Raw genomic sequence first — 15,307 nt, forward strand, 5'->3', positions numbered from 1 at the left:
GGAGGAAGAATTTCAGAACCTGTTGAATGGAAAGAACAGTCTAATGAGAACACACTACAGATTGAGAAAGAAACCAGGAAAGATTAAATTAATGAGCTTTAGCTATATCAGATTAGTTATGGATTTAACATCAAAACTGGTGTCCATGAAGAAGTGATGCAGTTCTGATACATTGGAAATAAAGTAACACACGATGCATGAAGCAATGATGACATACCAAATGGCTGTAATTAAAGTGCAGATACTCGCAGATGTCCAGTAATTATCATATGGAAGCGAAACTCGATTTGTATTCTAATGCGTTAACGCAGAACAGTTTTACGCTGGAGAAAAATTAGTTTCAATTTTGGCGACCAGGTGCGAATCTGGTGCTGCGAATGCAAATGGTTCCCACTTATTTGTTTTCTCTTTAAGTTCAGTGGTAATCCGTGTTCCCACTTCTAACTTATGCTACCATCTCTGTTAGAGTGTGCTAACTATGTATAGATTGTCAACAGTTAGGCTAAAGCTGTTGTTTTTCTACCTTGTGAGTCAATCATTGCAGAAGCGCAGTTCCCGTGTGAAAACGAGCCACTGTTTCGACCGCTACAGCGTTTTTTGGATAGTGTGCTTTCCTTTTGCGTGTGAGGTGACTTGTGTTGTATTCATCTATTTTTGTATTTATGAGGGAGATAGTATTCGTGGATATTTGCTGCATTTGACTGAAAATTACATAAATATTACAAGGTAAGTTAGTGGAAGCAGAACTGAAGTATTCTGCCCATTGGCTGTGGCAGAGTATAATAAAATAATGGGAGGAGTCGATAGATTTGATCAGCTGCGTCAACGGTATGCTGTAGGCCGTCGTTCGTGGAAGTGGTGGCACAAACTGTTTTCCTTTCTTGTGCATTTGGCAGTTGTCAGTTCCTACGTTATGTGGAGGCTACAGAAGACAAAAGCAGACCAGCTAACATTTAGACTGCACTTGGCAAGGCAGCTTATCTCTGGCTTCTCAAGTCGTAAGAGAAGAGGAAGGTCAAACACCAATAAGAGGTGTGTCTGGAGTACCAGATGAAGTTCGTCTGGAGAAAGTTGGAACTCATTTCCCTACAAAAGGTACAACAAACAGAAGATGCCGCCAATGTAGCACCAAGAACAAAGAAAAGCGAACAAAAGTAATGAGTAGCAACTGTCGTGTACCTTTGTATGTAGCACCATGCTTCTCTAAGTTCCATAGTACATCACCTTAGTGAACTCAAAGGACAGTATGAACTAATACAAATATAAATGTAATGTTTAACATGTTTTTGTACTAAAAAATAAAGGAAATACATTTGTTTTAAATTAGCAAGTGAAGTTACTCCACAGTTCCAATAGTTCCCACTAATTTTTTTACACTCATAGGCTAAACTCTCATTTCAAGATTTAAACTATGATTTTATGAACGGTTTCTTAGCCCAATAAAGTGTTCATAAAAAATCTACAACTTCCAGAAATAATTTGGTCACTAAAGGGTTAATTCATTCTGTACGAGCACTGGAGATGTCGAATGAGATGCTACTTCTGTAAAACGATGTGATCAACACTTGCTCACAGTAGTTCCGGTGGAATTTAAGCTATGTGTTCCTGCGTACTGGCCTTCAGATCAGGTAGAGACCTAATGTGCCTCTGGTAAAGGTATTCTTTTAGGTATTCCCAGAGTCGAGAGTCATATGGATTCAGATCAGGTCATCTTGCAGGCAATGCATCTGAAAACCTCTCGATATAATATGTTTTAAGGAAGGTTGCACTAAGCAGATCTTTCGCTGGGTGAGTGACATGCAATGTTGGCCCATCTTACATGAAAAGAATGGTTTCCACACAGTTGTGCTCTTCCAAAGCAGGAATCACGTGCTGTACAAGGAGGTCTCCATAACGTAAAGGCATCACAGAGGGCCCCCCCCCCCCCCCACCACCCCCGACAGGCGCTATGGATGTATCCTCTTCACAGAACGGACGAAGAATAAAGATGCTTGTGACTCCACACCAAGCAGTCATATACAGCAACTGCAGTGGTTCTTGGTGCACAACATGCAGTTTAACAGTACCCTTAAATTTGGCAGTTCTGTGTATTTACTGTACCCTGTAGTGTAGAATGTGCCTCTTCACTCCATAGAAAATTGCCTGGTCGCATGTCATCGACTTCTATCTGTCCGAAAACTGAAGAGCTAATTCAGTACGTTGCTGCAGATATGATGATTTGGTTGCTGCACCGTCCGGATCTTGTAGGGGCACCAGTCTAAATGCACGCGTTTTAGCTCACGCAGGCTGGCGTGAGGAGGGAAGGACTATGCTGACGTGAGGTCTGGAACATGACAGGGAATGAGAATTCAGAAAGCGGACGTAATTACTTTCATACTTAACTTTAATCCATTGATTAAAGTTGACGGTACATGATTCACAATATTATTTGTTCAGAATACAGTCTTGAAGTAATTAGTTACAGTAACTGAATATGGCGCCTTGCTAGGTCGTAGCAAATGACGTAGCTGAAGGCTATGCTAAACTGTTGTCTCTGCAGATGAGAGTGTCTGTAGTAAGTGAACCATCGCTAGCAGAGTCGGCTGTACAACTGCGGCGAGTGCTAGGGAGTCTCTCTAGACTAGACCTGCCGTGTGGCGGCGCTCGGTCTGCAATCACTGACAGTGGCGACACGCGGGTCCAACGTATACTAACGGACCGTGGCCGATTTAAAGGCTACCACCTAGCAAGTGTGGTGTCTGGCGGTGACACCACACAAAAACTGTCCACACCATTGACCACAGGATGGACAATTCTCGTGGAAGGGCACAAACACTAGCATTAGCCGGGACACGTGCTGCATACTGAGTTGCAGCAACAATAACTGTGTCAATAACTTCCACTGCGGTAGGATGCATTCCTCTTCCAGGTGCCACACCTAGCCCACCCACGTTTTTAAATTTCATCGTCATTTTCTTTAAAGCATTTAATGACATCTGGCCCCTCTGTCAGTGCAGCACTGGAATTGCTGCCGTTCACATGAAACTGTTTCACTAACAGCACACAGTCTTTCTCCTCAATTATCACTACTGTTCACTCACGTTACAGCTTGTCAAACGATAGTGTGGATGTCGTACAAACGGTGTACTGTGCCAGATTTGCTCGTAGTGGCCGTAGTTGGAAGTAATTGTTTTTCCAGCATAAATTGGTCCTGCATTAACACATTAGCATACCTACCAAGATTCACTGCCATATGATAATTCAGCCCACACTGGACCTGTGTAAGTGGCTGAACTTTAATTATAACCAAACAATACGTATAAAGCAAATTAGCACAGGCATAGAGGGCATTTCTGGCCAGGAGAAGTCTGCTGGTATCAAACATCAACCTTAATTAGAAGAAGAAATTTCTGATAATGTACGTTTGGAGTACAGCATTGTATGAAAGCGAGGCACAGACTATGAGAAAACTGGAAGAGAAGAAAATTGATAGAAGAGTGTTGAAAGTTAGGTGGGCTGTTATAAGAAATGAGAGATGGGTTATGTGCAGAATCAGTGTGGAGAACACTGACAAGAAGAGGGATAGGATGATAGGAGAGAAACAGGATGATAGGATATGTGTTAGGACATTGAGCAATGACTTCCGTGGTACTAGGAGGAGTTGTGAGGAGTAAAAAGTGTAGAAGGAGAGTGTAATACATCCAACAAATAATTGAGGACACAAGATGCAACTGAAATCAAGAGATTGGCTCACGGGAGGACTTTGTGGTGGGTTGTATTGAACCAATCAGAAGACTGACTGGAAAAAAGGGAAAATTTTGAAAATATCTTGTAGGATGGTCCTCAGGTATTTAAGGCACAGAGGAAAAAAACACTTTCTTTAAAATCATCAGTCGCAAAATAGTGCATTATTCCAAATTTCATTGGATTTGATGTATTCGAGAAATAATTAGAATGAAAAACACAATAGAAATCATTTAGTACTTACCTCAGCTGCATGTTGAGACCAGTTTTCACTGTTTTTGTAGGTTCTTCATTTCTCCAAGTCCTTTATTGAGATATCAGTCAAAACACCATATGCTACCCACATATTTCCACAGTTAAAACCTGTTTAATATGAAGATAGGTATTAACTAGAATTTGTATCTCCTAAGTTTAAAAATTCTGATAAATTTCCTTTGCACTTCATTTATGACACAGTTCATCAATGTTTATGGTTTGTAGTATTACAAGAAATAGGGTGTAATAAAATACAGAAATACAAATTTTGCAGTTACTTTTTCTCTTTCTTTTTCCAGAGAACTACATGTGACGTATGAGGAAGAGGATGAGGTTTTCTACAAAAATGTTTTTGCTGAGATGCAGAGTCAAATGCCTCGGCTCAGGATAATTAATACTTTCCGATGGACAGATAATGACTTCCTAACAGATTACGAAACGGATGATGATGATGACACTGACATAGGGTACTGAGAAATAATTTTGGTTTTCAGACTGCAGAATGTAACATTGGAGCCCCTGGATGAGTGAACTGTTTGAAAAGCAAGTAAAAGACAAAATATGGATTTATGAAATTATTGTATAAGAGCCAAGAAAGTGTTGGCCGAAATAAAAATGCAATTTTTCGTGTTTAAAAAAATTTTATTTCACAAAAGAATTCATTATGTCAGACACTGAAACTGATTTTATTTCCCTCCATATTGAAACTCATTGTCACAATTATCATTACACAAATGGGAATTTTTGGCACCATAGTGAATGTCATATTCATACCTTTTATTGCCATATCCTTGTGTTGATGAAATTGTCCTTTAAATCTGAATGGGCAGGCAATCCTACCTCCATGTGTCCTGAATGTCTTTCAGATGCCTGTTTCACACTTTTCAGTTATTTCATATGTGCACTATTTTGATGTCACCTGCAGATAGTAATACACTAACGAAAGGACACAACGATTTTTATTTGGGACGAAATGGAAATAAATTAATAAAGTGTCAAACAATGGAAAATCCAGGACGAACTCGGCATTTCCGCTATATGTTGAGTAGCAACTTTCCTTCTCATAATGTTGTTAATAAAGTGTCAGTCATACATACATTACATGCTTTCCATGTTGCACTGATCCAGAGCTCAACTGTCAGATCTGACCAGTTTTCATATTCTAGAGGTTCTGAAACACATTGCTGCACAGTCAGTGTCACCAGAAGTCACACTTCACTGCCATTCCATTGTTCAGTATTTCTAATCTATATTTCACGATTTACATATAATTAGAAGTTATAAAACATAAACATTAACAACATCACAATTGGAGGGCTCATTAGGAAAACAATTTTTGTCATTTTATTTCATTTGTCGTGGTTTCAGCACACATTGTGGATTGGCACAAGTGTGGGTTTGGTGATCCACTCCATGAATGATCTGTCACCCTGCTGATGTGTGTGCCAACTTACACGTTATAAATATCTTGTGGTCACCATTCTCGATTTTGCTTGCTGACAGACCTGCAAAGCTGTGAGTCTAAAGCATAAGCGACCCTCCACAGCAGGTGGAAACACGCACTCACCGTCGCGCCTTGTCGTCATTCTTATTTGTCTCGTAATACACAATTTGTGGGAGACGTGTCAGGATTTAAAATAAGAAACATTTTTAAAGAGAAATGCAATAGTTTACATTATTTTATGTATACTACTGAGATACTGCTACACAAATGCATACTGCAGTTTCCAGTATACAAAAATAAAATGCATAATTACCATCTTAAAACTCTGAAACTGTCCCCATTGAATTCGTCAATAGACTAATAACACTTTTCCACTAGAATGGTAAAAACTAATCTTTTAAATGAACCAAACTCCATGTTAAATATATTACTGCCTTTTATTTTATTGTAAATTTTAAGTCCCTTCTACCCTGGTGTTTGGGTAAAAAGTTTTCAGTAGTGTTTCAAGAGTTTAAAATTCTCTCTGTGGTGAGTATTTTAGTTGTGGACGAAACAGAGTTTACTGTATGCTGACTTTTATATAAGAATAACATCACCTCATATATGTAAAGGGAGGGTATAGATAGTGTATTGAAATCTTTTAACAATAGTTGACAGGACACCTGTTGTTTGGTAACACTTATGTTCCTAAGTATTTTCTTCTGTAATACTAGGAGTCTCATTTGTTGAATTTCCCCATAAGATTATGCCATAATGAATAACTGACTCAAAGTAGAAGTTATAGACTACCTTTCTAGTCTGTGTTTCTCGCACCTGCCAAAATACAAATTGAAAATACTAAGCTGTTAAGTAGTCAATGTGTGCCTTCCAGTTTAGATATTTTTGGAGATTTAAGGTGTAAAAACGTCATACGTTTTGCTTCTATGACATCCTAATCATCGTATGTTACCTTTTAACGATTTAGCTTCAAATAGCATCATTTCGGTTTCTCCATTCCCGTCAACCTACAGTCCCCACACCCTCCGTCCGACAGTTTTCGCACCCTCTGTCCCGTCACCTCCTTCCCGTTCTCGCCCGCTCACCCTCTTTGTGTGCCACACTCTGCCAATGCGTCCCCCCGTCTTCCCCCTTCCCCACTCCTGTCCTTTTCCCCTCACCTCCCAACCCCACAACCTGCTGACACTGCGCCTTTCGGCAGTCTGGTCCTACACAGTCCGCCAGTCAGCGTTCCTCTCTCTCTCCCCCCCCCCCCCCCCCCCACCCATTTGCTGCTGTCCCCCCCCCCCTCCTCTAGAGATTGCTGTTTCCATCCCACATTACAGCCACATCCCTGTCCCACCTGTCAGAGATGGTGGTCGTGTGTGTGTGTGTGTGTGTGTGTGTGTGTGTGTGTGTGTGTGTGGTGTGGTTGCTCGTGTGAGTGAATGTGTGTGTGTTTCACTTTCTGAAGGCTTTGACTGGAAGCTAAATGTGTAAGCATCTTTTCATTGTGCCTGTCAGCAAGCCAATGTGTCATCTTTACAGTTAGTAGATCTATCTTTTCCTTATACTGTTGAAATTCAAACCTGGAGTTTCCATTGTTTGATTTTTGCCTAACGGGTTTTCTACAATCGCACAACTCTGCAATGTTTTCCTTTGTTACTATTCTCTATAGTATTATTCTTCTCTCTGTACATTTCCTCTCTTCTTTCCAGTGTTTATTCACCGCCTTTCAAACTGCACACACTTCCGAGCAACTCTGTACGAACGATTTCTTCCACTAAAAATGTGGCTTCGTGACTGCACGGGGTGTCGGTGCAGCATCTGATGCTCCAAGTTCTTCCCACTGCAAATAATAATTATTCCTATTGATCCCATTTTATCCCTCATCCTCACTTATTTTTACATTTTATTCTCCACACCTACCTGTGCCACACGAACTTTGATCCTCAGTCTAACCGATCCCCCGTCCCCCACTTTTCCCTTACGCACGCATATCCCGTTCCTCGTCGGTTCCTTTTTTCGCGTGTTTCTGTACATTTTTAACGTATCTGTGCATGTTTTTGCGTGTCGTATTTTTTTACTCCTCTTTTCTGTTATTGAGCTCCCCTCACGACAATCTAACTCCTTCATTTGCCCATTTCCGTGTCCTTCCCGTTTTACCTACAGTGTCCCTACCACAATGTACCCGCTCCATCTTTCTGCACCAGTTGAGAAGAGTATCCCTTTCCCTGGCTAAAACCCAGTCCCACATCCTGTTTCTTAAACGCTGCCTAAACCACAGTACACCCCCCACCCGTACAATGGTCTAACTGCAAAAATTCCTTTCTCTGGATCCCACCCCTGCTTTCATAATGAGCATCTTCTCAGGTTGTGCTGGTCCCTGGTCCTCACTAAACTGGTACTGCAAATACACATCTGTACGGCACAGGCATGCCAGAACTACCTCAGCAACCCTCCAAGACAAGCTGTATACGTCGTGTCTCTGAAACTGAATCACACACTGTCCAGCACCTGGAACGGCATTATGAGCACCGCTTTCATAAGTCATCCAACCTGCTGACATGCTACTGCCACCTCAGTGAACCAGTATCCAGTCCCTATCCTCCCCACAGCGCTCCAAACCCTGCCTAGCTGATCTTTTCAACTTGCCACATCCCAAAAACTTCCTGGTAACACTGCACCAAATCCAGAGCCAGAACATTCCCCTAACACTGTTGTTAACCTTTCCTCCAAAACCCTCAGCCCCACAGAAGTTTCGGTCGTAGGTAGAGGCCTCACCTTCCGCCCGACACCTGAGCTTGACCTTGATGATGTGTCAAAGACCTACTCTCCTTCTCCTGATTCATGAAATGGAAACACGTCTTTTGCCACCAGTCTCTCCAACCAGACCCAACGTAATCCCAACACTGATCCCTGTCTCTCCTAGTTCATAGCACTGTCCAACCATGATCCTCACCCCCCCTCCACCCTCCACCTAACCAGCCGCTGGTCACGATCCAGGAATTCCTTACCTCCAGCTTGACCTGTCCCTTCCTCAGAACACCAGCCTTTCAGCAGAAGCAATGTAATACACTACGGGCCATTAAAATTGCTACAGCAAGAAGAAATGCAGATGATAAACGGGTACTGATTGGACAAATATATTATACTACAACTGACATGTGATTACATTTTCACGCAAGTTGGGTGCATAGATCCTGAGAAATCAGTACCCAGAACAACCACATCTAGCCTTAGTAACGGCCTCGATACGCCTTGGCATTGAGTCAAATAGAGCTTGGATGGCGTGTACAGGTACAGCTACCTATGCAGCTTCAACACAATACCACAGTTCATCGAGAGTAGTGACTAGCGTATTGTGACGAGCCAGTTGCTCGGCCACCATTGACCAGACGTTTTCAATTGGTGAGAGATCTGGAGAATGTGCTGGCCAGGGCAGAAGTCGAACATTTTCTGTATCCAGAAAGTCTCGTACAGGTCCTGCAACATGCGGTAGTGCATTATCCTGCTGAAATGTAGGGTTTCGCAGGGATCGAATGAAGGGTAGAGCCACGGGTCGTAACACATCTGAAATGTAACGTCCACTGTTCAAAGTGGCGTCAATGCGAACAAGAGGTGACCGAGACGTGTAACCAATGGCACCCCGTACCATCACGCCGGGTGATACGCCAGTATGGCGATGACGAATACACGTTTCCAATGTGCTTTCTCCGCTATGTCGCCAAACACGGATGCGACCATCATCATGATGCTGTAAACAGAACCCGGATTCATCCGAAAAAATGACGTTTTGCCATTCGTGCACCCACGTTCGTCGTTGAGTACAGCATCGCAGGCGCTTCTATATTGAGCTAACAGTCATTAGATCTGGACCAACGCGAGCAGCAATGTCGCGATACGATAAACCGCAATCGCGATAGGCTACAATCCGACGTTTATCAAAGTCGGAAACGTGATGATACGCATTCCTCCTCCTTACACGAGGCATCACAACAACGTTTCACCAGGCAACGCCGGCCAACTGCTGTTTGTGTATGAGAAATCGGTCGGAAACTTTCCTCATGTCAGCACGTTGTAGGTGTCGCCACCGGCGCCAACCTTGTCTGAATGCTCTGAAAAGCTAATCATTTGCATATAACAGCATCTTCTTCCTATCGGTTAAATTTCGCGTCTGTAGCACGTCATCTTCGTGGTGCAGCAATTTTAATGGCCAGTAGTGTATATAGATTTTTCCTTGCTACTGCAGTGTTATCTTGAAGCTGTGAGAAAGGAGGACAGGCCCACCAAGGTGCGGAAGCAGAGGGGAGTGTTTTGGGACCATTGCTTTCACAACATATATATATATATATATATATATATATATATATATATATATATGACCTAGTAGATAGTGTCGGAAGTTCCATGCGGCTTTTCGCGGATGATGCTGTAGTATACAGAGAAGTTGCAGCATTAGAAAATTCCTGCGAAATGCAGGAAGATCTGCAGCGGATAGGCACTTGGTGCAGGGAGTGGCAACTGACCCTTAACATAGACAAATGTAATGTATTGCGAATACATAGAAAGAAGGATCCTTTATTGTATGATTATGTGATAGCGGAACAAACACTGGTAGCAGTTACTTCTGTAAAATATCTGGGAGTATGCGTGCGGAACGATTTGAAGTGGAATGATCATATGAAATTAATTGTTGGAAGCCGGGTGCCAGGTTGAGATTCATTGGGAGAGTCCTTAGAAAATGTAGTCTATCAACAAAGGAGGTGGCTTACGAAACACTCGTTCGACCTATGCTTGAGTATTGCTCATCAGTGTGGGATCCGTACCAGGTCGGGTTGACAGAGGAGATAGAGGAGATCCGAAGAAGAGCGGCGCGTTTCGTCACGGGGTTATTTGGTAAGCGTGATAGCGTTACGGAGACGTTTAGCAAACTCGAGTGGCAGACACTGCAAGAGAGGCGCTCTGCATCGTGGTGTAGCTTGCTGTCCAGGTTTCGAGAGGGTGCGTTTCTGGATGAGGTATCGAATATATTGCTTCCCCCTACTTATACCTCCCGAGGAGATCACGAATGTAAAATTAGAGAGATTCGAGCGTGCACGGAGGCTTTCCGGCAGTCGTTCTTCCCGCGAACCATACGCGACGGGAACAGGAAAGGGAGGTAATGACAGTGGCACGTAAAGTGCCCTCCGCCACACACCGTTGGGTGGCTTGCGGTGTATAAATGTAGATGTAGATGTAGACCTGCAGACAAAGGTTCTTCCACCACTGTTGTTATGAATCACAGTTAATAGAAGGCGGAAGGTCTCTGCCAGTTACCTGACTCCTCCACCTGTAAACTCTGCCAGAATAATCCCATCCCTGAAGTCCAACGTAACCTTCAATCTGCTTAAAGTGGTAGGCCCTTCCGGCAACCACTGCCCTAAATCCGTATCACGGTCCTGGGAGGACCGCCTGGGCGTCAGCAGGCGCCTCCAGCGGCTCCAGCGGCTGCGGGCTACACGACACCACGCCCGGCCCGAGATAGCGCAGCTCTGGACAGGTGGTAGCAACTCGGCTCCAAGGGCAGCATCTGCACGTACCACAATGGAGCAGCGCCAGCTTGCCTCTACTCAGCACTTCGCATCACAAACACAGCGAGTCATGACGACCCCTAACTCTGCCGATACTGAGAGCAGTATTTCAATAAGCGATGCGTTACAGTTGATCCCTCAGGCCTTTGATGGCACTAAGTCAACATTAAATGAATTTATAAAGAATGTACCTACCACCTTTGGACTATGATGTGAAGGAGATCATCCTATCCTTTTAAAATTTGTCAAAACAAGAATCCAGGGTCCTGCACAAAGCAAATTTCTCGTGCGCGAACTACACTACTGGCCATTAAAATTGCTACACCACGAAGATGACGTGCTACAGACGCGAAATTTAAGCGACAGGAAGAAGATGCTGTGATATGCAAATGATTAGCTTTTCAGAGCATTCACACAAGTTGGCGCCGGTGGCGACAACTACAATGTGCTGACATGAGGAAAGTTTCCAACCGATTTCTCATACACAAACAGCAGCTGGCCGGCGTTGCCTGGTGAAACGTTGTTGTGATGCCTCGTGTAAGGAGAAGAATCGCGTTTCATTACTACAGAAACAATGTTGACTTCTCTCCAAGCAACTAAGGCAGCTACGTTCACCGCTTGAAACCTCTCTTCGGAGTCCAGTAGCTTGTTTCCGACAGACCACAGATCATGCACATTAACCCATCACACCGGCACACTGACGATGCGTCACAGAAATTGCGTCTCGTTTGAATACTACGGGCTCCATGTCGACTGCTCTCCAAGCTACTAACGTGGATACCTTCAGCACTTGGAATCTCTCATGGGAGGCCAGCAGCCTTTTTCCGATGCTCAACTTCCCATTTGTTGTTACCCTCGCACCTTCACATCGATGATGCAACACAGAATTTCTGTCACAAATGAATGCTACAGGCTCCATGCCGACTTCTGTCCAAGTGACTAATACGGCTACGGTCACCGCATGGAATCTCTCTTCCGAGTCAGTAGCTTGTCTCCGGTGCACCACTGCCCATTTACTGTTACCCTCGCACCCTCATATTGATGATGCGACGCAGAAACTGCAATGCGATTGAGTACTGCAGGTTCCATCCTGACTTCTCTTCAAGTGAAGCGAGTAGTCTGTTTCTGATGCACCACTGCCCGTTTATTGTAACCCTCGCACCCTCATATTGACAATGTGATGCAGATATGCCATCACGATTGAATACTACAGACTCCACGCTGACTTCTCTCCGAGCGTCTGACACGGCCACAGTCACTGCATGGGACCTTTCCTGGGAGACCAGTAGGTTGTTTCAAATGCCCTACTGTCTGTTTACTGTGACCCTCACATTGACGATGCGACACAGAAATTGCGTCGCGTTGAATACTACAGGCTTGATGACGACTTATCTTCATGTGACTTACGTTACTACGGTCACCAAATGGAACCTCTCCTGGGAGGCCAGCGGTTTGTTTCTGGTGCACCACTGTCCATTTACTGTAACCCTCGGAGTATCACATTGACGATGCAACACAGAAATAGCGTCGCGATTGAATACTACAGGCTCCATGCCGGCTTCTCTCTGAGCGACTAATGCCACCACGGTCACCACAAGGAACTTATTCTGGGAGGCCAGTAGCTTGTTTCCGATGCACCACTGCCCATTTACTGTAAAACCTCACACCATCACATTGACAATGCGACACCGAATTTCTGTCTCGATTGAAAACTACAGGCACCATGCCGACTTCTCTCCGAGCGACTAACGCGGCTACAGTCACCGCATGGAACCTCTCCTGGGGTGCCAGCTGCTTGTTTCTGTTTTGCCACTCCCGTTTACTGTATCCTTCACACCCTCACATTGACGGACGACACAGAAATTGTATCGATTTTCAAAACTGCAGGCTTCATCCCGAATTCTTATCAAATGACTTACGTGGCTACATTCATCAAATGGAACCTCTCCTGGGAGGTTAGTAGCTTGTTTCCGGTGCACCAATGCCCATTAACTGTAACCCTCACACCATCACATTGACAATCCGACACAGAATTTCTGTCGTGATTGATACTACAGGCTCCATGCTGATTTCACTCCAAGCGACTAACGCGGCTACAGTCATTACATGGAACTTCTACTGGGAGTCCAGTTTCTTGTTTCCGATGAACCACTGCCCATTTTCTTTAACCTTCGCACACGTACGTTAATGATACTACACAGAAATTACGTCGAGCTTGAATGCTACAGTTTCTATGGTGATTTCTCTCCAAGCGAGTGACGGTGCTACGGTGACCGCACGAATGCTCTCCTGGGAAAGCGGTAGGTTGTTTCTAATGAACCACTCCCCGCTTACTGTAACCCTCGCTCCACCACAGTGACAATGTAACACAGAGATTCCGTCGCAATTGACTACTACATGCTCCATGCCGACTTCTATACGGATTAGCCGCGACAGCAGCTAAAACACCTACTCGGGCATCATTATTTGTTGCAGGTGGTGGTTGACGTTTCACATGTGGCTGAACACTTCCTGTTTCCTTAAATAACGCAACTATCCGGCGAACGGTCCGAACTCTTGGATGATGTCGTCCAGGATACCGAGCAGCATACATAGCAGACGCACGTTGGGCATTTTGATCACAATAGCCATACATCAACACGATATCGACCTTTTCCGCAATTGGTAAACGGTCCATTTTAACAAGGGTAATGTATCACGAAGCAAATACCGTACGCACTGGCGGAATGTTACGTGATACCACGTACTTATACGTTTGTGACTATTACAGCGCCATCTATCACAAAGCGAAAAAAAGTGGTCTAACTACAACATTAATATTTCTTTACGTACTACACGAATATGTAATAAAAAATGAGGGTTCCTATTTTAAAAAAAACGCAGTTGATATCCATTTGACCTATCTAGCGGGCCAACCATAGCGCCATCTGGTTTCCCCCTTCAAGCTAGACGAGTTTCGTTCTTTAGTTTTTTCGTTTGATGCTTATTTCGTGAGATATTTGGCCCGGTCACTGTCAGTGGACCACCCTGTATCCTAAGTGGTGTTCGGAAAGTATGTGGCAACTCAGTGACGGACTGGAGCTGCATTAACCTACTCTTTTCACTGGATATAATTGTAATTTTCTGAACAATTCGTGTTTAATAAGTGACAGCGGTTTTGGAAAACTTTCGTTTGCGGGTCGGTTACTTTATGCGATAATTAGGGTGTCTCTCATCGTTTACTTTGTGGGAAAGCTGCTTCTTTCCGCCTCGGCCTATACTACAGCAATGAGTGAATGCTCACATTCATGATACCTCACTGGATGTACTACTGCAACTGCAGCTAAAGATTCAAATCCCGCTGGAAAAGTATATTTCAAGTCAGATGGTTTTGTTCCTCCTCTACTGTCATTGAAAACGATCACAACGCAATAAAGTGTAGTAATCCTACGAAACTCTTAAGTTCATACTGCGGTGCTGAGCAGATGAAAAAAGTAGTTTTTCACAGTTACCAGTTGGCCACATTCCACTAATTATGACCGCTTTATTAATTGTTGGTTCACAGGCGCTTTTCTGCCGCTTATTGTAACTGTCTTTTGAAAGTTAGAAGAATAGAAACATCATATTTTCGCCGTATGGGATGTTCGAATTCAAATTAAAGTCTTCACGTTTCGAGCAACGGCAGAATATCCGTCAGAAAAGCTAACAACAAGAAGCTAGGTCACGTCTGTGTTCTGGAGGGTGTGCCAATGTCAGGTATCTCAATAACAATAATGTATAGCAAAGATACGTTGTCAAGTCAACCACTGGAGAAGATCCGAAATTGTGAATCGCTTCTGGTGAATACGCTTCCAAGGTTTTGTTCCGATTAAGACAGTAAAACATAAATAATTTCGGAGCTATTAATTTATGACGTATCGTTTGCACTTAGTGCATCGTTGTGTTACAAGTAATTACACTCTAGCCCCTAAACCTAGACAGAGAAGTGCGAATAAGACTCACTGACTTATAATGAGGGTACTCCGGCCCTTGCCACCCACAGCTTTGACGCGATCCTGTGGTCACTTTCGAGGTCACCCACAGAACACATCAGGTGGTATCCTTCCTGGAAGTATAACTGAATATGTACGGCAACTCTGTGACCGACGAGTTACCTCCTTGATGGTACAGAACTATCCTGCTACATTCACTTGATATTATCATGACATTTCAATTGAATAATGTGAATGATTTTCTCTTGAGATGTGATAAAAGGACATCAGTTGATGCTTTGTAGTCCACGTCGTTCCACACGAGAAATACAGCTACTCTCGTCTCTTGTGTTGCGGTTTATCTATTTTAGAGACTGTTGTTGTTG

At 43.6% G+C, this 15,307-nt stretch overlaps 1 protein-coding gene across 1 annotated transcript in view; it reads left to right on the forward strand.

Annotated features, from left to right (window-relative positions):
* LOC124591664 overlaps nt 1-4,579 on the forward strand; it is a 45,141-nt gene extending 40,562 nt beyond the window's left edge. The window contains exon 5 of the mRNA XM_047131758.1: nt 4,278-4,579. Coding sequence (XP_046987714.1) covers nt 4,278-4,452 — 175 coding nt within the window. The 3' untranslated portion in view covers nt 4,453-4,579. The remainder of the gene's footprint in view (nt 1-4,277) is intronic.
* The last annotated feature ends 10,728 nt before the right edge of the window (nt 4,580-15,307 follow it).

This window comes from Schistocerca americana, unplaced genomic scaffold, assembly GCF_021461395.2.
Source record: "Schistocerca americana isolate TAMUIC-IGC-003095 unplaced genomic scaffold, iqSchAmer2.1 HiC_scaffold_86, whole genome shotgun sequence".
NCBI lineage: Eukaryota > Metazoa > Arthropoda > Insecta > Orthoptera > Acrididae > Schistocerca > Schistocerca americana.